A 22,500-nucleotide genomic window follows, 5' to 3' on the forward strand; every position below is an offset into this window, starting at 1 on the left:
TGATCGACCAATCACATTACAACTGACTGACCGACCAATCACATTACAACTGACTGACCGACCAATCACATTACAACTGACTGACCGACCAATCACATTACAACTGACTGATGGACCAATCACATTACAACTGACTGGCCGACCAATCACATTACAACTGACTGACCGACCAATCACTTTACAACTGACTGACCGACCAACTGACTGATCGACCAATCACATTACAACTGACTGGCCGACCAATCACATTACAACTGACTGACCGACCAATCACTTTACAACTGACTGACCGACCAACTGACTGATCGACCAATCACATTACAACTGACTGACCGACCAATCACATTACAACTGACTGACCGACCAATCACATTACAACTGACTGACCGACCAATCACATTACAACTGACTGACCGACCAATCACATTACAACTGACTGATCGACCAATCACATTACAACTGACTGACTGACCAACTGACTGACTGACCAACTGACTGATCGACCAATCACATTACAACTGACTGACCGACCAATCACATTACAACTGACTGACCGACCAATCACATTACAACTGACTGACCGACCAATCACATTACAACTGACTGATCGACCAATCACATTACAACTGACTGACCGACCAATCACATTACAACTGACTGATCGACCAATCACATTACAACTGACTGACCGACCAACTGACTGACTGACCAACTGACTGATCGACCAATCACATTACAACTGACTGACCGACCAATCACATTACAACTGACTGACCGACCAATCACATTACAACTGACTGACCGACCAACTGACTGACTGACCAACTGACTGATCGACCAATCACATTACAACTGACGGGCCGACCAATCACATTACAACTGACTGGCCGACCAATCACATTACAACTGACTGGCCGACCAATCACCAGCCCTAACGGGCCACACGACGCAACCTAAAGAACCTGATTGAGTCAGTCTGGCTGAAAGTGTGAATGTGAGAGCAGCTTAACTCTGTGTGTGCTGATGTTTGAGAAGGGGCATTAGCATTAGCTGGGCCAATAGCAATGCAGCAAATTAATGAAAGGAATAAAAGTTCACAAAGGAAGTTCTTGCTGTCGGATGAGCTTTAACTGGAGCGTTAGCGTGAGATGTGCGCAAGCTGACGGCGGTTTACTAATCTCATTATCTAGTGGAAACGAGGCCACAGTGTCACTGTCCATGAGCACGACACACACACTCTCTCTCTCTCTTTCTCTCTCTCTCTCGCTCTCACTCACACACACATACACACGCATGCGGATTCACACACTATCTCTCACACACACACACACACACTGTCTCTCACTCACACACACAGGTCTTTGTTGTAACTTCACTGAAGTATGTGTGTGTCTTATGTAATGAATTCACAGCTGATTTGATTCTGTCTGTCGCATCTAATCAACACACACACACACACACTCACGAAACACCAACAGAACGAGTATTTTAAAGCCATTCTCATCATTTTCAGATTCATGAGAGTGTTTGTTTTTTCCTGAAAGTACAAAGAAAAAATGTATGTAATGGATTGTAAAACATCTGAGCATTTGTTCAGCTATACTGACGGCACTGCATTTGACAACACCTTTCACCATATCGTGTGTGTGAGAGTGAGGGAGACACTGGAACTGTGTGTGCTTCAGTGATTGAGGATGGAGATGATGATGCAGTTCAGTGCAGTGTGTGTTCCAGTGATGGAGGATAGAGATGATGATGCAGTTCAGTGCAGTGTGTGTTCCAGTGATGGAGGATAGAGATGATGATGCAGTGTGTGTTCCAGTGATGGAGGATAGAGATGATGATGCAGTTCAGTGCAGTGTTTGTTCCAGTGATGGAGGATAGAGATGATGATGCAGTGTGTGCTTCAGTGATGGAGGATAGAGATGATGATGCAGTTCAGTGCAGTGTGTGTTCCAGTGATGGAGGATGGAGATGATGATGCAGTTCAGTGCAGTGTGTGTTCCAGTGATGGAGGATAGAGATGATGATGCAGTTCAGTGCAGTGTTTGTTCCAGTGATGGAGGATAGAGATGATGATGCAGTGTGTGCTTCAGTGATGGAGGATAGAGATGATGATGCAGTTCAGTGCAGTGTTTGTTCCAGTGATGGAGGATAGAGATGATGATGCAGTGTGTGCTTCAGTGATGGAGGATAGAGATGATGATGCAGTTCAGTGCAGTGTGTGTTCCAGTGATGGAGGATAGAGATGATGATGCAGTTCAGTGCAGTGTTTGTTCCAGTGATGGAGGATAGAGATGATGATGCAGTGTGTGCTTCAGTGATGGAGGATAGAGATGATGATGCAGTTCAGTGCAGTGTGTGTGTTCCAGTGATGGAGGATAGAGATGATGATGCAGTTCAGTGCAGTGTTTGTTCCAGTGATGGAGGATAGAGATGATGATGCAGTGTGTGCTTCAGTGATGGAGGATAGAGATGATGATGCAGTTCAGTACAGTGTGTGCTTCAGTGATGGAGGATAGAGATGATGATGCAGTTCAGTGCAGTGTGTGTTCCAGTGATGGAGGATAGAGATGATGATGCAGTTCAGTACAGTGTGTTTGTTCCAGTGATGGAGGATAGAGATGATGATGCAGTTCAGTGCAGTGTTTGTTTCAGTGATGGAGGATAGAGATGATGATGCAGTTCAGTGCAGTGTGTGCTTCAGTGATGGAGGATAGAGATGATGATGCAGTTCAGTACAGTGTGTGTTCCAGTGATGGAGGATAGAGATGATGATGCAGTTCAGTACAGTGTTTGTTCCAGTGATGGAGGATAGAGATGATGATGCAGTTCAGTACAGTGTTTGTTCCAGTGATTGAGGATAGAGATGATGATGCAGTTCAGTGCAGTGTTTGTTCCAGTGATGGAGGATAGAGATGATGATGCAGTTCAGTGCAGTGTGTGCTTCAGTGATGGAGGATAGAGATGATGATGCAGTTCAGTACAGTGTGTGTTCCAGTGATGGAGGATAGAGATGATGATGCAGTTCAGTGCAGTGTGTGCTTCAGTGATGGAGGATAGAGATGATGATGCAGTTCAGTACAGTGTGTGTTCCAGTGATGGAGGATAGAGATGATGATGCAGTTCAGTACAGTGTTTGTTCCAGTGATGGAGGATAGAGATGATGATGCAGTTCAGTACAGTGTGTGTTCCAGTGATTGAGGATGGAGATGATGATGCAGTTCAGTGCAGTGTGTGTTCCAGTGATTGAGGATGGAAATGATGATGCAGTTCAGTACAGTGTGTGCTTCAGTGATGGAGGATAGAGATGATGATGCAGTTCAGTACAGTGTTTGTTCCAGTGATTGAGGATAGAGATGATGATGCAGTTCAGTACAGTGTTTGTTCCAGTGATTGAGGATAGAGATGATGATGCAGTTCAGTACAGTGTGTGCTTCAGTGATGGAGGATAGAGATGATGATGCAGTTCAGTACAGTGTTTGTTCCAGTGATTGAGGATAGAGATGATGATGCAGTTCAGTACAGTGTTTGTTCCAGTGATTGAGGATAGAGATGATGATGCAGTTCAGTACAGTGTGTGTTCCAGTGATTGAGGATGGAAATGATGATGCAGTTCAGTGCAGTGTGTGTTCCAGTGATTGAGGATGGAGATGATGATGCAGTTCAGTACAGTGTTTGTTCCAGTGATTGAGGATGGAGATGATGATGCAGTTCCGCTCCGCTGTAAAGCAGCTATACAGGAGAGGGTTCATCTGAAGTCTTCAGTGTTGGAAAGATCAGCTTTATTTCATTAGTTCTGTTCAGCTGGAGTAAAAAACAGCAAGTAGTCAATATCTGATGTCTTTGTTGATTTTGCAGTTAATAATTTGTCTGCACTTTGTACCAATGGCGTTCTATACAGAAATAAATGAATGTTTAGCTGTCTCTCAATGTCTCTCAGTCCATCAAACGTGTGTGTGTGTGTGTGTGCACGTGTTTCCGTTCACTTTTCTCGCATTGTCCGATGATCTTTTGGGATGCTGTCCTGCAGTGGAACGGTCTCCATGGTTAATTGAGCATCACCAGAGGGGATGCTGGGATCATCAACTCTGTGTCTGCTCAGATTTCAGATTTGTTCTCGTCTGTCGTTTCAGAGCCCGTTGACGGAGGTGCAGTTCGGACCAATGAAGCTCTATGAAGATCAACTGCAGGTACGACTGTTCGGTGTGTGTGTGTGTTCTATATTGAGAGGCTCATTATCCCTCATTAATTCTTCAGGTTAGACTTAGGCCGGTTGAGTGAATCAGACTGGTGTGTCCTGGGGTTTCTGCAGCTCCTGTGAGAATCCCTCCAATCTCTCCATGATCTGTTGTGTTTGCAGAGACGCACGCGGCGTTCGAATGATTTGAAGGGCCTGTATTGTCACTGAATTCTATAACCGATGTAGAAACCAAGCAGAAACCTTCCAGCTTTTCTCTTGAAACGAACACTGAGTGCCTTATCCTGCAGTTCCTCCCCTGGCCACTAGAGGCGCTGCAGAAGAGACTCACTCCCATAGACACGCATGTTAAAATGGCCAACTTTACAGCAGAATAAACATCACGGCCTGGTGCTAAAAGTGGTTTTGGTCTATATTGCTAACATTGCTCTTCATGACGACTGTGAGGGGGTGAATATTTTTTTTATAAATCATCCATTTAAATTATATTAAGCCTTAAAGTTCTGCATAATTAAGGGAGTGGCCACTTGAGTGACAGGTGGCTTGCCGCTGATGTCACTGCGAGCCGTTTGTTAGCATCACCTCAGCTAATCCGTCTCGCTGCACATGTTCGTTTATCCGGGAGTGACGCAGCCAAGATCGCGACGGCCGGCTCCGCCCACTTTGGGCTTCAGAAACTACGTCCTTATCTATATAAAGTCTATGGTAGAAACTCTACAACAAATGGAGTCTGGGGTTGGAGTGAGCGGATGCGTCCTAAACCTCAATTATCATCAACCACGTTCTCCAACACCATGAATGAATAAAGAACTGCTCTGATTGGCTGTGGCATTCAAGCGCTCAATGACACACGCACACACACACTTCTGAGATACTGTTTGCGTCTCTGCCCGTCTCTTCTCTCTCACACTCCCGTCTACCTCTGAGCTGGACTATCAAGAGTGACAAAACACAACGACACTCGATAATGCAGATACACACAGAATGCTGTGAAATGATTAGCGTTAGCATTAGAGCGTTCATTACAGTAGGAAAGTGCAACAGTGATTTCCTTTTCCTGTGTTTGTCCTCCGCTGATTCCACAAAACACACACATCACGCCGAGCGTCTGAACCGTTCGTACACACACACATGCAGTGCTTCATCTGAGCGAGTGATTCCTTGAACTATGGGATGCAGTGAATCTGTTCAAATGAACTGTGGGTTCATATCACGAAAATCTGCCTTTCCCCGGTGTGTGAGTGCTGTAACCCGGCGCTTCTACCGACCCAGAGAACGTAAGAAGATATTACCCGCGGGTCTTAAAAGCATTGCAAAAGTCTTAAATTTGATCATCTCAAATTAAGGCCTTAAAGGAACACTCCGACTTTTTGAGCCTATTCACCTTATCCCCCAGAGTTAGATAAGTCCATACATACCTTCTTCATCTCCGTGCGTGCTATAAGTCTGTTTGACGCACCCACCGCTAGCCTAGCTTAGCACAAAGACTGGATGTAAATGGTTGCAGCTAGCATACTAATCCAACTAAGTGACAAAATAACGCAAACATTTTCATATTTACATGTTGTGATTTGTATAGTCACAGAGTGTACAAAAAAACAAAGTCACATGAGACAGAGACATCTTTTAATCGTATAAATACTGGGAACTATATTTTCTGAAGGCGAAGCACTGCTACTTGGGCGGAGTGATAACCGCAGCACGAGACGCACCATGACGAGGAGCAGAGAGTTGGAGTAATAGAGTCAGCAATTACTAGATAGAAAAGCATAGTTTATCATGGGTGTCTGCTTTATTGTATGAGCTGTGACAATAAACAGGGGAGACCAGGTAACATCATGATGTTTCATTGAATTCCAACCAAAAACGCATCCTGATTGATAAACATCACATGTTTTTGTGGTTGAACGCACTGATGAAGTGTGTGTGTGTGTGTGCAGGTACTGTTAGTGTTTGCCAAAGATGACGCTCAGAGCGGCGGCTTCGCCTGGGCCTGTGAGCGGGCCGGGTTCAGGTGTAATGTGGCCCGAACACCAGAGGCGGCGCTGGAGAGTTTCCAGGAGAAGAACCACGACCTGATCCTCATCGATCACAGGCATGCCAGGGGTTTCGACGCCGAGGCGCTCTGCCGGTACGCTCCCGTCGCTAACCCTGCGCTAACTGCTCGTGTGTGTGTTCGCTAACCCTGCGCTAACTGTTCGTGTGTGTGTGCGCTAACCCTGCGCTAACTGCTCGTGTCTGTGTGTTCGCTAACCCTGCGCTAACTGCTCGTGTGTGTGTTCGCTAACCCTGCGCTAACTGCTCGTGTGTGTGTGCGCTAACCCTGCGCTAACTGCTCGTGTGTGTGTGTTCTCTAACCCTGCGCTAACTGCTCGTGTGTGTGTTCGCTAACCCTGCGCTAACTGCTCGTGTGTGTGTGTTCGCTAACCCTGCGCTAACTGCTCGTGTGTGTGTTCGCTAACCCTGCGCTAACTGCTCGTGTGTGTGTTTGCTAACCCTGCGCTAACTGCTCGTGTGTGTGTTCGCCAACCCTGCGCTAACTGCTCGTGTGTGTGTTCTCTAACCCTGCGCTAACTGCTCGTGTGTGTGTTCGCTAACCCTGCGCTAACTGCTCGTGTGTGTGTTCGCTAACCCTGCGCTAACTGCTCGTGTGTGTTCGCTAACCCTGCGCTAACTGCTCGTGTGTGTGTTCGCTAACCCTGCGCTAACTGCTCGTGTGTGTGTTCGCTAACCCTGCGCTAACTGCTCGTGTGTGTGTTCGCTAACCCTGCGCTAACTGCTCGTGTGTGTGTTCGCCAACCCTGCGCTAACTGCTCGTGTGTGTGTTCTCTAACCCTGCGCTAACTGCTCGTGTGTGTGTTCGCTAACCCTGCGCTAACTGCTCGTGTGTGTGTTCGCTAACCCTGCGCTAACTGCTCGTGTGTGTTCGCTAACCCTGCGCTAACTGCTCGTGTGTGTGTTCGCTAACCCTGCGCTAACTGCTCGTGTGTGTGTTCGCTAACCCTGCGCTAACTGCTCGTGTGTGTGTTCGCTAACCCTGCGCTAACTGCTCGTGTGTGTGTTCGCTAACCCTGCGCTAACTGCTCGTGTGTGTGTTCGCCAACCCTGCGCTAACTGCTCGTGTGTGTGTTCTCTAACCCTGCGCTAACTGCTCGTGTGTGTGTTCGCTAACCCTGCGCTAACTGCTCGTGTGTGTGTTCGCTAACCCTGCGCTAACTGCTCGTGTGTGTTCGCTAACCCTGCGCTAACTGCTCGTGTGTGTGTTCGCTAACCCTGCGCTAACTGCTCGTGTGTGTGTTCGCTAACCCTGCGCTAACTGCTCGTGTGTGTGTTCGCTAACCCTGCGCTAACTGCTCGTGTGTGTTCGCTAACCCTGCGCTAACTGCTCGTGTGTGTGTGTTCGCTAACCCTGCGCTAACTGCTCGTGTGTGTGTGTTCGCTAACCCTGCGCTAACTGCTCGTGTGTGTGTGTTCGCTAACCCTGCGCTAACTGCTCGTGTGTGTGTTCGCTAACCCTGCGCTAACTGCTCGTGTGTGTGTTCGCTAACCCTGCGCTAACTGCTCGTGTGTGTGTTTGCTAACCCTGCGCTAACTGCTCGTGTGTGTGTTCGCTAACCCTGCGCTAACTGCTCGTGTGTGTGTTCGCTAACCCTGCGCTAACTGCTCGTGTGTGTGTTCTCTAACCCTGCGCTAACAGCTCGTGTGTGTGTGTTCGCTAACCCTGCGCTAACTGCTCGTGTGTGTGTTCTCTAACCCTGCGCTAACTGCTCGTGTGTGTGTTCTCTAACCCTGCGCTAACTGCTCGTGTGTGTGTTCTCTAACCCTGCGCTAACAGCTCGTGTGTGTGTTCGCTAACCCTGCGCTAACAGCTCGTGTGTGTGTTCGCTAACCCTGCGCTAACAGCTCGTGTGTGTGTTCGCTAACCCTGCGCTAACAGCTCGTGTGTGTGTTCGCTAACCCTGCGCTAACAGCTCGTGTGTGTGTTCGCTAACCCTGCGCTAACTGCTCGTGTGTGTTCGCTAACCCTGCGCTAACTGCTCGTGTGTGTGTTCGCTAACCCTGCGCTAACTGCTCGTGTGTGTGTTCGCTAACCCTGCGCTAACTGCTCGTGTGTGTGTTCGCTAACCCTGCGCTAACTGCTCGTGTGTGTGTTCTCTAACCCTGCGCTAACTGCTCGTGTGTGTTCGCTAACCCTGCGCTAACTGCTCGTGTGTGTGTTCGCTAACCCTGCGCTAACTGCTCGTGTGTGTGTTCTCTAACCCTGCGCTAACTGCTCGTGTGTGTGTTCGCTAACCCTGCGCTAACTGCTCGTGTGTGTGTTCTCTAACCCTGCACTTTATAAGTAAAATATACATTATAAATATTTACAGAAATTATTCAGTGAAGAGCGAGTCTCAGTGTTGTGTGATTAGTGTTATTATAGAGACAGCGGGTCCAGTACACACACACACACACACAAACACAGAGTAGCGGGTCCAGTACACACACACACACACACACACACACACGAGGACAGAACACAGAATCCTCGACAGAAATGAAGTGTAATTGAAGAAAGGATAGGAAGTGTGTGTGTGTGTGTGTGTGTGTCTGGAAGATGTTGACGTTTGTTTTTTGTTGAGTCTATTCTTCATTCTATTCTTTCTTTATTCCAGCTCAATACGAGCCGTCAGCTGCTCTCAACACACTGTGATCGTGGCTGTAGTGAAAAGGTTTGTGCCCAAATATATCACACACACACACACACACATTCTCTCACTCACACGCACCCTCACACACACTTAAACAGACACTCTCTCTCTCTCTCACACACACTTAAACACACACAAACACACACACTCTCAGATGGTCCGTTCATAGATGTTCTAACGGCCCTAAACCGCCACTCAGAACATCAGTTGACGGATTCACGCTCGCGTCAGTCCACTTTAATATCGTCACATATCTGGCGCTCATAAGTGTGTGTGTGTGTGCGCATGTGTGTGTGTCATCCAGTTATCATGTGATTATTCATGTGTTGTGTTCTGAAGGCCGGATCGTGAAGAAGCCACTGTGATGCCGCTGATATCAGCAGGATTTAACAGGGTGAGTGTGTGTGTGTGTGTGTGTGTTTGATTTCGAGTCTGTGTTCTTCATTCAGGATGATCATGAATCTGTGTGTGTGTGTGTGTGTCTCAGCGATACGTGGAGAACTCCAACATGATGGCCTGTTATAACGAACTCCTGCAGCTCCACCATGGAGAAGTACGAGCTCAGATCAAACTCCGGTGAGACTGCGACTCCTCACGGCCGTGTGTGTGTGTTTAATCTTTGCTTCATTGTCACATTGACAGTCTCTCTGATCATTGTGTGTGTGTGTGTGTTTTCAGAGCCTGTAACGCTGTTTTTACTGCACTGGAACAGAGTCAGGAAGCCATTGAGATCAGCAATGAAGATCAGATCATACAGGTACACACACACACACACACACACACACACACGTTAAGCTTCATTAAGGTTTAAAGAACAGGTTAAATCAGACTCGATCACAGATGTCAGCTCTAGATGATCACTGAGACTCTGGTTCATCAACTTGTTTCTGCTTCTCTCACAGTACGTCAACCCAGCGTACGAGTGCATCATGGGATACCAGCGCGGAGAACTGCTGAAGGAAAACACTGAAGTGCCTAAGAGTGAGAAAAACAAACCAGACCTGCTGGACAACATCAGCTCCTGCATCCACAGAGGGAAAGTGAGTCACACACACATGCACACACACACACACACACTCACTCACTCACTCACACACACACTCTCACTCACTCACTCTGAAGTAATGAGGTTTACTCAGACTGTGACACTAGCGATCACTGCAAGTTTTTTCATAGTCTAGGTTTATTGTGTGAACAACCCTGCTGGAGCACAAAGGTCACACACACACACACACACACACACACACACACACACACTCACAGCTGGAGGGGTGTTTGAAGCCCCAGACGCTGGACTTTCATCACACTGGGGTCGGACTTTGATTCTCCATCATACCTGAGAACTTATCCTTTATGCTCTTTTGACTCTCTGTGGTGTGTGTGTTGTGTGTTGTGTGTGTGTGTGTGTTTCAGGAGTGGCAGGGGGTTTATTATGCCAAAAAGAAGAACGGAGACAGTGTGCAACAGAATGTGAAGATGACGCCTGTCATTGGACAGGGAGGGTGAGTGCCGTTTCTCGATGTTTTACTCTGTTCTACATGGTATGATCATGAAGCAGTCACGATATTTGAAAACTAATTGTGATGATGTATAAATCAAAAGACAGATTTCAGCTTCAATTCAAAACAAAATAGAATGTGTGAACTGCTTCCTGTTGGCCGAGGGTCATGTGGACTATAGTTTGATCTCATGTTCGCATGGTTAATCTGTGTGTGTGTGTGTTTCTCCTGTAGTAAAGTCAGGCACTGTGTGTCTGTTAACAGGCCTTTAAATGACCATAACAAGGTAAGAACACATTGAGTGTGTCAGTGATACTGTGGTGTGTTCGTCTTTCTGATGTTAATGACTGATCTGTGTGTTCTGATCCAGACAGAAAAGCCCTGTGAGCGAGTCCAGGCCGAATCACAGACAGGTACCAGAGCAACACACACTCATTACACTCTTGTTATGCTCTTCACACTCTCGTTACACTCGTTACACTATTCACACACCTGCTACACTCTTTACATTTGTTATGTTTTTCACACTCGTTACACTCTTGACACTTGTTACACTCTTTACTCTTCACTCTCTTTACACCCGTTACACTCTTTACACTCTTTACACTCTTTACACCCGTTACACTCTTTACACCCGTTACACTCTTTACACCCGTTACACTCTTTACACCCGTTACACTCTTTACACCCATTACACTCTTTACACCCGTTACACTCTTTACACCCGTTACACCCGTTACACTCTTTACACCTGTTACACTCTTTACACCCGTTACACTCTTTACACCAGTTACACTCTTTACACCCGTTAAAATTTTTACACTCTTTACACCCGTTACACTCTTTACACTCGTTACACTCTTTACACCCGTTACACTCTTTACACCCGTTACACTCTTTACACTCTTTACACCCGTTACACTCTTTACACCCGTTACACTCTTTACACTCTTTACACCCGTTACACTCTTTACACTCTTTACACCAGTTACACTCTTTACACCCGTTACACTCTTTACACTCTTTACACCCGTTACACTCTTTACACTCTTTACACCCGTTACACTCTTTACACCCGTTACACTCTTTACACCCGTTACACTCTTTACACTCTTTACACCCGTTACACTCTTTACACTCTTTACACCCGTTACACTCTTTACACCCGTTACACTCTTTACACTCTTTACACCCGTTACACTCTTTACACTCTTTACACCCGTTACACTCATTACACCTGTTACACTCTTTACACTCTTTACACTCGTTACACTCTTTACACTCTTTACACCCGTTACACTCTTTACACCCGTTACACTCTTTACACCCGTTACGCTCTTTACACTCTTTACACTCTTTACACCCGTTACACTCTTTACACTCTTTACACCCGTTACACTCTTTACACTCTTTACACTCTTTACTCCCGTTACACTCTTTACACCCGTTACACTCTTTACACTCTTTACACCCGTTACACTCTTTACACCCGTTACACTCTTTACACCCGTTACACTCTTTACACCCGTTACACTCTTTACACCCGTTACACTCTTTACACCCGTTACACTCTTTACACCCGTTACACTCTTTACACTCTTTACACCCGTTACACTCTTTACACCCGTTACACTCTTTACACCCGTTACACTCTTTACACTCGTTACACTCTTTACACTCTTTACACCCGTTACACCCGTTACACTCTTTACTCTTCACTCTCTTTACACTCTTTACACTCATTAGACTCTTCACACTCTTTACATCAGTACACTCTTGTGTGTGTGAGTGTTGAGGTGTACTAATGTCTTGTTGCTGTTGTCATTGTGTGTCAGATATTCAGCAGTTCAGCAAACACAAGGACCGCAGGAAAGGATCGCTGGATGTTCGCTCGACGACCTCTAGAGGAAGTGATGGTGAGACAACACACTGCTGAACCCCTCCCCTAACTCATAGCCCCTCCCCTAACTCATAGCCCCTCCCCTTACCCAGTGCCCCTCCCCTAACTCATAGCCCCTCCCCTAACTCATAGCCCCTCATAGTGTCTGTTAATACGATAACTATGACTAACCTTTGACCTCTGACCCCTGTGCATGTCAGTGCATCATACAGTTTATCAGATCTTCTTGTCTTTAGCAGGAAGTTCCCAGAGGAGACACTCGTCTATGGCCAGAATTCACTCCATGACTATTGAAGCTCCCATCACTAAGGTACTGTGTTTGTGTGTTCTGTAGGCTTCTGTGTGTGTGTGAGTGAGAGTTTGTGTTCTGTAGGCTCATGTGTTAAGTCTGCTGTGTGTGTGTGTGTGTGTGCAGGTGATAAACATCATCAATGCGGCTCAGGAGAGCAGTCCGATGCCGGTGGCCGAAGCGCTGGACCGAGTGCTGGAGATCCTGAGGACCACAGAGTTGTACTCTCCTCAGCTCGGCACTAACGAGGAAGACCCGCACACTAACGACCTGGTGGGCGGATTAATGACCGTGAGTCTCATGGCCTATAATCATCACAGCTTTACATGGATTCAGATTATTAAACTCCAACGGAAGAGAAGTTGAGCTGAGCTGGTCTTTTCTCCTCTATTGTGTCGTATATCGAGTGAAGCGCTTCTAGAACAAGAACACATGTGGGCGGGGCTTGATTGTGTCTGTGGGCGGGGCTTGATTTTGTTTGTGGGGAACTGATTTGCTGGTTGTGCTTTGCTATTGGCTGATTTCATGTCAGTGACAGGTTATAGCCCCGCCCTCATCATCAGAGAAGAGATGCTGCAAGAGGAACTGATTCTGATTCGACATTATTAACACGATGATGATGATGATTATGATGATGCGTACCCATAAATCATTTACAATAAACACTGCAATATTGTGTTTGACATTTAAACAACAAACAGAGCAGCATCATTATCCAGTACTGTGGTCCATGTCCAGTTATTGTGTGTGTGTGTGTGTGTGTGTGTCAGATGTTGACTCTGCTCTCTCTCCTGCAGGACGGGATGCGCAGGTTATCAGGGAACGAGTATATCTTCACCTCTAAACGTAAGCCAAGTTCACCGCTTTCTGACCTTCGACCCTGTTCCTGTGCAATGGTTCTCACACACAAACACACTGTGTTTCAGAGCTGCATCACATCCCGAGTCACCTGACCACACCACTGTCCCTCAACGATATCCCACCATGCATTGCTCAGACGATGGAAAACGAAGACTCGTGGGACTTTGATATTTTCAGCCTGGAGTCGGCCACCATGAAGCGGTGAAGCGCACACACACACACACACACACACACATGTGCACAAGCACATACACTCACAGACCATCACACATGGACAAGCACACACACACTCATGGACACATGCTCAAAACACACTTGCATACACACATGCAGAAATACACACACACACACACACACACACACAATTCCATGATTATATATAATCATTTCCAGAATAATGTGATTGTAAACGGTCACTCGCTCACTGTGAGCAAAACAGTCGCAATTACATTTTTTTTAAAAACTTTTTTTACTCTTTGGCGGAATCAAGATTCTATCACACACACACACACACACACACACACACACAGGGTTGCTGGAGACTCTGTGTGTCATGTGAGTGTCCTCATGCTGCCGTGTGTGTCTCCAGGCCTCTGCTGTTCCTGGGCTTGAAGATCTTCTCTCGGTTCGGTGTGTGTGAGTTCCTCAACTGTCCCGAGGCGACGCTGCGCTCGTGGCTTCAGATCCTCGAGGCCAATTATCACTCCAGCAACTCGTACCACAACTCCTCGCACGCCGCGGATGTGCTGCACGCCACAGCTTACTTCCTGTGCAAGGAGCGCGTCAAGGTGAGCACACACACACTGACTCACTCACTCACTCACTCACACACACTCTCACTCCCGGATCTGTGGTCATGTGATCCACAGTTAGCTAGTGTTGTTGACTATGGGATTAGATCCTGTCACACACTTTATGACGCTTCATGTGTGTGTGTGTGTGTGTGTGTGTGTGTCTCAGCAAAGTCTGGACCCCATAGACGAGGTGGCGGCCCTGATCGCTGCTGCTGTTCATGATGTGGACCATCCGGGCCGCACAAACTCCTTCCTGTGTAATGCAGGAAGTGATCTCGCCATCCTGTACAACGACACGGCAGTGCTAGAGTCGCATCACGCAGCGCTAGCGTTCCAGATCACCACGCGAGACGACAAGTGCAACATCTTCAAGAACATGGAGAGGTGATGACACGTACAGGATTAACCTCGTCAGAGTTACTTGCACTGCACAGTTCTTTTTATGTCAAATACATCATTTGCAATGCATTATGGGATGAGTGGTTCCCCAGCCCCGACCCCCACGGCCCTGACCCCCAATCAGTGCAATCGGTCCTGTCACCAGCTCCTCCTCCTCTTCCTCTCTCCTCCTCCTCCTCTTCCTCTCTCCTCCTCCTCTTCCTCTCTCCTCCTCTTCCTCCCTCATCCTCCTCTTCCTCTCTCCTCTTCCTCTCTCCTCCTTCCTCTCTCCTCCTCTCTCCTCCTCCTCTTCCTCTCTCCTCTTCCTCTCTCCTCTTCCTCCCTCCTCCTCTCTCCTCTTCCTCTCTCCTCTTCCTCTCTCCTCCTCTCTCCTCCTCCTCTTCGTCTCTCCTCCTCCTCTCTCCTCCTCTCTCCTCCTCCTCTTCCTCTCTCCTCCTCCTCTTTCTCCTCCTCTCTCCTCCTCCCTCCTCCTCTTCCTCTCTCCTCCTCCTCCTCTCTCCTCCTCCTCTTCCTCTCTCCTCCTCCTCTTTCTCCTCCTCTCTCCTCTCTCCTCCTCCTCTTCCTCTCTCCACCTCCTCCTCTCTCCTCCTCCTCTTCCTCTCTCCTCCTTCCTCTCTCCTCCTTCCTCTCTCCTCCTCCTCTTCCTCTCTCCTCTTCCTCTCTCCTCCTCTTCCTCCCTCCTCCTCCTCTTCCTCTCTCCTCTTCCTCTCTCCTCTTCCTCTCTCCTCCTCCTCCTCTCTCCTCCTCCTCTTCCTCTCTCCTCTTCCTCTCTCCTCTTCCTCTCTCCTCCTCTCTCCTCCTCCTCCTCTTCGTCTCTCCTCCTCTCTCCTCTTCCTCTCTCCTCCTCCTCTTTCTCCTCCTCTCTCCTCCTCCCTCCTCCTCTTCCTCTCTCCTCCTCCTCCTCTCTCCTTCTCCTCTTCCTCTCTCCTCCTCCTCTTTCTCCTCCTCTCTCCTCCCCCTCCTCCTCTTCCTCTCTCCTCCTCTCTCCTCCTCCTCTTCGTCTCTCCTCCTCCTCTTTCTCCTCCTCTCTCCTCCTCCCTCCTCCTCTTCCTCTCTCCTCCTCCTCTTTCTCCTCCTCTCTCCTCCTCCCTCCTCCTCTTCCTCTCTCCTCCTCCTCCTCTCTCCTCCTCCTCTTTCTCCTCCTCTCTCCTCCTCCCTCCTCCTCTTCCTCTCTCCTCCTCCTCCTCTCTCCTCCTCCTCTTTCTCCTCCTCTCTCCTCCTCCCTCCTTCTCTTCCTCTCTCCTCCTCCTCTCTCCTCCTCCTCTTCCAAATGTGTTTTAGAAGGACAGATCAACAGTTGAAGGATTAGTTTTAGTGTGCCGTTATGTGTTGTGTCGTGATGTGTGTGTTCGAGTAAGCAGATTTATGTCATGACTCGAGGATTTGCACAGATTTGTCATACGAACATCCAGCAAACTGAGTACACATCAGTAACGCCAAACAGCGTTGAACACTAGTGACACACACACACTCTCTCTCTCTCACAGGAACGAGTACCGCACGCTCCGCCAGGCCGTCATCGACATGGTCCTCGCCACTGAAATGACCAAACACTTCGAGCACGTCAACAAGTTCGTCAACAGCATCAACAAACCGCTGGCGGCCCTGGAGGAGAACGAGGTGAGACACACACACACACACACACACAGCTGAGTTCAGTGAGTCTGGGCTGGACGTACTCAGCGCTGGACTCTTGTATCCACAATATAAGATATTGAAGAAAAGCTGACGCCGCTCCTGATGGGAATAAAGGTTGTGATGTTGGGTTAGCGTTAGCGTTAGGGTTAGCGTTAGCTTTAGCCTGACTCCCATCAAGAGCTGCATACATTTTTGGTCAGATTTTAGGTATAAATTACTGGTACTGTAATCAAATGTAAAATAACACTGTACTTTATAAATAAAATATACATTACACACAGAGTTATGAAAGTTATTCAACAGCGAGAGGATGTTCTCAGTCTTGTGTGATTAGTGTTATTATAGAGACGGAGGAATATTAGCGCTATATTTAGTGCAACACTGATACACACACGAGCACAGAACACACAGTCTCGCTCGACCGCTTTACACTCACGCTGAGATAAACAGAGCAATCGAAGAGAGGAAGGATCTGAACACGTATCCGATTCCTGATTGGATATGTATATAGATATGTAAACATTTTATATCTTTGGTGTTTCAATAAAACGTGTGTCTGTGTGTGTGTGTGTGTGTGTGTGTAGGGCAGCGGAGACGAGGACTCGGTGAAGAACATCCTCACGGTTCCAGAGAACCGGATGCTGGTGAAGCGGATGTTGATCAAGTGTGCCGACATCTCGAACCCGTGCCGCCCGCTGGAGCTGTGTGTGGAGTGGGCCGGACGCATCTCAGAGGAGTACTTCGCTCAGGTGTGTGTGTGTGTGTGTGTTTGCAGACGGATGAGGAGAAGCAGCAGAAGCTCAGTGTGTGTGTGTGTGTGTGTGTGTTTGCAGACGGATGAGGAGAAGCAGCAGGGTTTGCCGGTGGTGATGCCCGTGTTCGATCGCAACACCTGCAGTATTCCCAAATCCCAGATCTCCTTCATCGATTACTTCATCACGGACATGTTCGACGCCTGGGACGGTAAAGCACGTTCTCCTTTAATTATCGGCCAGACGATGATGATTTATATTGAGTGTGACTCCTGCTGCATCCATTTCAAAATAAATAATCATTTAGTTCAAACAGGCCTTGAACTAGATCTCTACCGTCTCGATGATGTTGAATGTAATCGGCTCTCGTGACTGTCCTGGCGATCCTTGTGTCACGATAGAGTTATTTATCTCATTTCTGTTAATGAAAATAAGAAAAAAGAAGCTAATTACAATCCATACAATAAAGATTTGAGCAAACAAGTTTGTCAGGTATGTGTAAAAATTAAATATTGCAAAGTCTTCACTGTATGAATTGAATATAAATGTATTCGTATTAAAGCTAACAGTGGTTCAGCCGAGAGCCGTGAGGGATTCTCCTTCGTTTGATTGACAATGACCGAGAGCAGGTTTATTAGGCTACTGTCACTTTAAGAGCAAACGCACCCATCCGATATACCGACACAAAATAAATATAAGAGCATACGGTAGTGGAGGAATTGACGTCCATTCTGCGAACATTGACCTACTCATCCTTATTAAAGATTTCGTAAGAATATTGTGTAGTTTTGAGTCGATTGTTTTTTTATGATAGTAATGCAATCATTATGAATTGTGAGACATATTTTGTGCCCAGTGAAATTATGAACCATGCAAAAACCAGAGGACCAATGAAACATTAATAAGTGATTATGTTGTAGTAAATGTTTGCTTTTTCCCTGTAAGCTGCATTTCTTTGCTTGGGATCATAAACTGTAGCTGTTGTTTGCCTTTTATTGCCAAATAAATCTGTCGGATAAACAACTTAACCAAGTTTAGTGGTTTGTTCTTCAATTATATTTAAAATATTTTAATACATTATCCTCTTGATGAATTAATCGAACTTGTAGGGTCTCTTTCACATGACCTGTTTTTAGGTGCCTGATGAAGTTTGACGTTGTGGATCCGGCATCATTTATCTTGCATGTAGCTGTTCGCTTACCGACACTGTTTGTAAAGTTATTAAAACCAAAACTAATGACTAAAGGCACAACACCGGGAGGACTTGGTGTGGCCATCATGTGACTGTGCGCGGCGCACACATAATAATAATAATTCATTACATTTATATAGCGCTTTTCTCGGCACTCAAAGCGCTTCACATAGAAGGGGGGATCTCCTCAACCACCACCAGTGTGCAGCTCCACCTGGATGATGATGCGACGGCTGCCATAGTGCGCCAGAACGCTCACCACACACCAGCTTACTGGTGGAGAGGAGACAGTGATGAAGCCAACTGGTGTATATGGGGATGATTAGGAGGCCACTGGGCAGATTTGTCCAGGATGCCGGGGTTACACCCCTACTCTTTCCAAAGACATCCTGGGATTTTTAATGACCACAGAGAGTCAGGGCCTCGGTTTAACGTCTCATCCGAAGGACGGTGCTCTTTGACAGTATAGTGTCCCCATTACTATACTGGGGCATTAGGACCCACACAGACCACAGGGTGAGCGCCCCCTGCTGGCCTCACTAACACCTCTTCCAGCAGCAACCTGGCTTTCTCAGAAGGTCTCCCATCCAGGTACTAACCCTCCTCAGCCCTGCTTAGCTTCATTGGGCAACCAGTCTTGGGCTACAGGGTGATATGGCTGCTGGTGTAGCCAGGCATAGGCATAACGCATGCATGTTACGCAGTATGGCAAACGGCAGGGGACATGGCATGCAGCTCACCATACACTTCCCCAACGTATAATAAGAGAAAATAGAAATACATTCATGAATTTAGATTTAAAAAGCATTAATGGCATGAAAAAGGGTTGTTGCCGAGTCTGAAGTCAGCTGTTTGTGCGACTCGAGTCTGGGAGATTCAGTGGCAGCGCAGTCTCCTCTGGAGGGATGTGAAGGCCAGGAATATCCCAGAGCGGGAGGCACACATGAGGAACGAGTCGGATCCCTCAGGAACAGAAGCTGCTGTCGGTTATACGTCTCGGCTGCTGAACGTTTTGAGACTGTAGAAGTCATAAAAGTTGCATTTTCAGTTGAATTTGGGGAACCCACTTTAACCATTTGTTGTGTTGTGTAGTTTGCCTTCAAACTTGTAGCGTAATTAAAACCAAAGATCCCACTGCGGACGTCACTTTTGGACACTACTGTGTGTGTGTGTATAATAGATTGATTTATTTCTGTGTGAATGCTGATATGAAGTGAACCGATGTGTGTTTCTCTGCTTCCAGCGTTTGCCGATCTGCCCAATTTAATGCAGCATCTGGACAACAACTTCAAATACTGGAAGGGTTTGGACGAGCAGAAGCTGCGGAGCCTGAGGCCGCCGGAGTGACGGGCGAGACGCGGCTCCTCCAGCTCGCCACTCGTCACGCTTCATCATCAGTAACTAACGAGGAGAATCATGTTCGCTAACAAACACCCTGAAGAGATGGGACGGCCGACAGGACGAAGGCTGCTCTAGACTGAGGCGCTCGTTCTCCTGAAGACTTCCCAGCGTCCCCTCTGAGCTCGCTCTCCTGACGAGACTGCTGCCTTATTTTATACGCTATATTTATACGCAGTGCTGACCCACGACGGACATCTGCAGTTTTTAACACTCTCATGTTATATGAAGTAAATCTCAATATTTTTATAGATACTGAATTTTACACTGGAAGGATGTAAAGCATCTCAGACTGGTGTGAGAGACGATCGCTTCTCTTCCCGCCCAGCGATTCCCTCCATCTTCCCATCAGGGCTCGATCATTCCCAGAGAGACGACGGGATTCACTCCACATGGAGAGACCTGTGCTTCATTTCGTCTCAAATCCAGATCCTCTTCCTGCAGACGAACACCGACAGAACGTTGACTCGGACAAACCTTGACGCAGACGAACGTTGACTCAGAAAAACGCAGACGGACGTTGATGCAGACGAACGCAGACGGACGTTGATGCAGACGAACGTTGACTCAGAAAAACGTTGACAGACGAGTGCGGACGAACGTTGACTCAGACGAGTGCAGATGTTGCCGCAGATGAACGTTGACTCAGACGAACGTTGAATCAGACGAGTGCAGATGTTGCCGCAGAAGGACGTTGACTCGAACGAGGGCAGACGAACGTTGACTCAGACAAACGTTGACAGACGAGTGCAGACGAACGTTGACTCAGACGAGTGCAGATGTTGACGCAGACGGACGTTGACTCGAACGAGGGCAGACGAACGTTGACTCAGACAAACGTTGACAGACGAGTGCAGACGAACGTTGACTCAGACGAGTGCAGATGTTGCCACAGACGGACGTTGACTCGAACGAGGGCAGACGAACGTTGACTCAGACAAACGTTTACAGACGAGTGCAGACGAACATTGACTCAGACGAGTGCAGATGTTGCCGCAGACGGACGTTGACTCGAACGAGGACAGACGAATGTTGATGCACATGGAGGTTGACGCAGACGGACGTTGATGCAGACGAGTGCAGACGCAGACAAACGTTGACTCAGACGAGCGCAGACGCAGACAGTGGGGTCACGGGCTCGTGGCCTTTAGCCCGGCTCATTTTTTGCTCCAGAATTAAAAAAGAAATGAGATTCTATTTTGTATTTTAGGACCATTGCGATTTTCTTTTGCTTTGTGACATTATTTCCAAGATGAATTACCTCTTTAAATCCCACTTAAAATTCTCATCGGTAATGTCAAGAGAACTTTATTGTAAAGTATTTCTACATCATTGTAGTATTTGTTGTACTGCCCTTTTTGATTTAATAAAAAGCTATTTTTTATTGTAATGCAGAACTACAATAATAAAACTAACGTCCAGGTCATACTGAAGTGACAATTTGTGCTTAATTGTCACAAAATAATGCAAAAATGTAGGCTTGACTTTCTTTACTCGATGTAAGGTTTGATTCTGGGCAGAGATGATGACCTCTGACCCTGAGGCTTACCTCCAGTCAGCAGCGGACGGAAAGATCCCATCAAACATTTAAAGAGTCTGGTTTCATTCAGTTATTTAGAAAAATGTCCAATAGTTCAGTTTGTTGTAGAGATGAAGTGGCTGATTTTCACGTGATCGGCCATGATTGGTGACCGGTCGGTCAGTCTGACATAATCCGATTTTAGACCGGTCAAATGCGCTCGGGCGCCGCGTGATGAACTTCACGGGGTTTCTCGGCGTGCAGGTTAATCAACCAGTGCATTCTCACCGGGAGCCGGAGCGGCGCGAGCGTCGAGTAGGGGCGTCAGTGTAAGCTGCGCTCAATTAAAGTGAAAGCACACTTTTAATGGATAAAATATGATTTCATTCAAAGAGTGTTTAAACAAGAACTGAAGTAGGCTAGGCTATAGGCCTATCAGAAAAGAAAACGAAGACTCAAAAATATGAATAGAAAATGCACCCATTTATTTATTATTTATTATTTCCCAATCGTTTCCCTGCACACGCTCCACTTCTCCTGTTCAGCCTGCTGGGCCTGTGAGAGAAAGATAACTTGCCATTGATGTACAAGTGATTGCAATAGGCCTGTGTGTGTGTGTGTGTGTGCGAGAGAGAGAAATATCTATACACTGCAATGCTATATTTATTTTTAATTGTTATTTATACATTATTTTATTGCCCTTACCTGTTTTCATACAGAAGTTTAGTTTTAGTTGTTTATTGGATGTGAAAAGGAAAAGGTTCTTCATAACTGCACTGTATGAGTGTGAGTTTCCCACATTAGGACTCATTTAGTTCTGTTTTATAGCGATTATCTGTTCAAAAACTGTTCTATTAAAGAGAAGATAGAACATAAATATTTGTGTGGTAAAGTGGTTTGAAAAAATGAAATCGGTATCAGCCATGAAATCTGTAATCGTGTAATCTCACTCAAAGCTGATCATTCGTATTCTCCCAAACTGTAGGACTGACTTTAATGAAACATTATGTTTTGAAGAACATTGGGAACCAAATAACATTGGACCCCATTCACTTTCGTTGTTTTGACATTATTCAAAAATGTCTTGGGTTTTGCAGAAGCAAAAATGACAGAATGATGATATTTGGCCCTTGTCAGTTTATGTTCGGCTCTGACTGTGTATGTCGTTTGTCCCCGTCACTTCTGACTGTATCCCGCAGGAGGCGCTGGAGCGCCCGCGCGCCGCTCATACGAGCAGTAGAAGAACAACACACGCGTCACGTGACTTGCGTTCGCGGCCTTACGTCGAGTGTGTTTGTGACTGAATCGATTATCAAACTCCGAGTTTAATCTCCGGTGTTCCGTGTTCGGGTGTGTGTGAAGCCCCG

At 46.9% G+C, this 22,500-nt stretch overlaps 2 protein-coding genes across 3 annotated transcripts in view; both read left to right on the forward strand.

Moving 5' to 3' along the window:
- Positions 1-21,040, forward strand: part of pde8a (phosphodiesterase 8A) — a 31,225-nt gene extending 10,185 nt beyond the window's left edge. The window contains exons 2-22 of one of the 2 annotated variants that reach the window (XM_039680265.2): positions 4,137-4,193; positions 6,142-6,332; positions 8,857-8,913; positions 9,232-9,286; positions 9,380-9,468; positions 9,571-9,649; positions 9,795-9,932; positions 10,306-10,394; positions 10,626-10,677; positions 10,762-10,804; positions 12,227-12,307; positions 12,528-12,601; positions 12,707-12,871; positions 13,378-13,426; positions 13,507-13,642; positions 14,031-14,229; positions 14,402-14,619; positions 16,122-16,254; positions 16,857-17,021; positions 17,106-17,235; positions 19,460-21,040. In XM_039680265.2, coding sequence (XP_039536199.1) covers positions 4,137-4,193; positions 6,142-6,332; positions 8,857-8,913; positions 9,232-9,286; positions 9,380-9,468; positions 9,571-9,649; positions 9,795-9,932; positions 10,306-10,394; positions 10,626-10,677; positions 10,762-10,804; positions 12,227-12,307; positions 12,528-12,601; positions 12,707-12,871; positions 13,378-13,426; positions 13,507-13,642; positions 14,031-14,229; positions 14,402-14,619; positions 16,122-16,254; positions 16,857-17,021; positions 17,106-17,235; positions 19,460-19,563 — 2,304 coding nt within the window. In that variant the 3' untranslated portion in view covers positions 19,564-21,040. The remainder of the gene's footprint in view (positions 1-4,136; positions 4,194-6,141; positions 6,333-8,856; positions 8,914-9,231; positions 9,287-9,379; positions 9,469-9,570; positions 9,650-9,794; positions 9,933-10,305; positions 10,395-10,625; positions 10,678-10,761; positions 10,805-12,226; positions 12,308-12,527; positions 12,602-12,706; positions 12,872-13,377; positions 13,427-13,506; positions 13,643-14,030; positions 14,230-14,401; positions 14,620-16,121; positions 16,255-16,856; positions 17,022-17,105; positions 17,236-19,459) is intronic. The other variant, XM_039680266.2, reaches the window with a different exon arrangement.
- A 1,263-nt stretch (positions 21,041-22,303) lies between these two features.
- The window catches only part of LOC120484848 (KH homology domain-containing protein 4), a 7,772-nt gene continuing 7,575 nt past the window's right edge, over positions 22,304-22,500 (forward strand). The window contains exon 1 of the mRNA XM_039680270.2: positions 22,304-22,500. This exon is cut by the window's right edge and continues 27 nt beyond it. The gene's annotated coding sequence lies outside the window, so the exon portion shown is untranslated.

The sequence above is a fragment of the Pimephales promelas genome, chromosome 10 (genome assembly GCF_988280905.1).
Source record: "Pimephales promelas chromosome 10, fPimPro1.hap1.1, whole genome shotgun sequence".
Classification (NCBI taxonomy): Eukaryota; Metazoa; Chordata; class Actinopteri; order Cypriniformes; family Leuciscidae; genus Pimephales; species Pimephales promelas.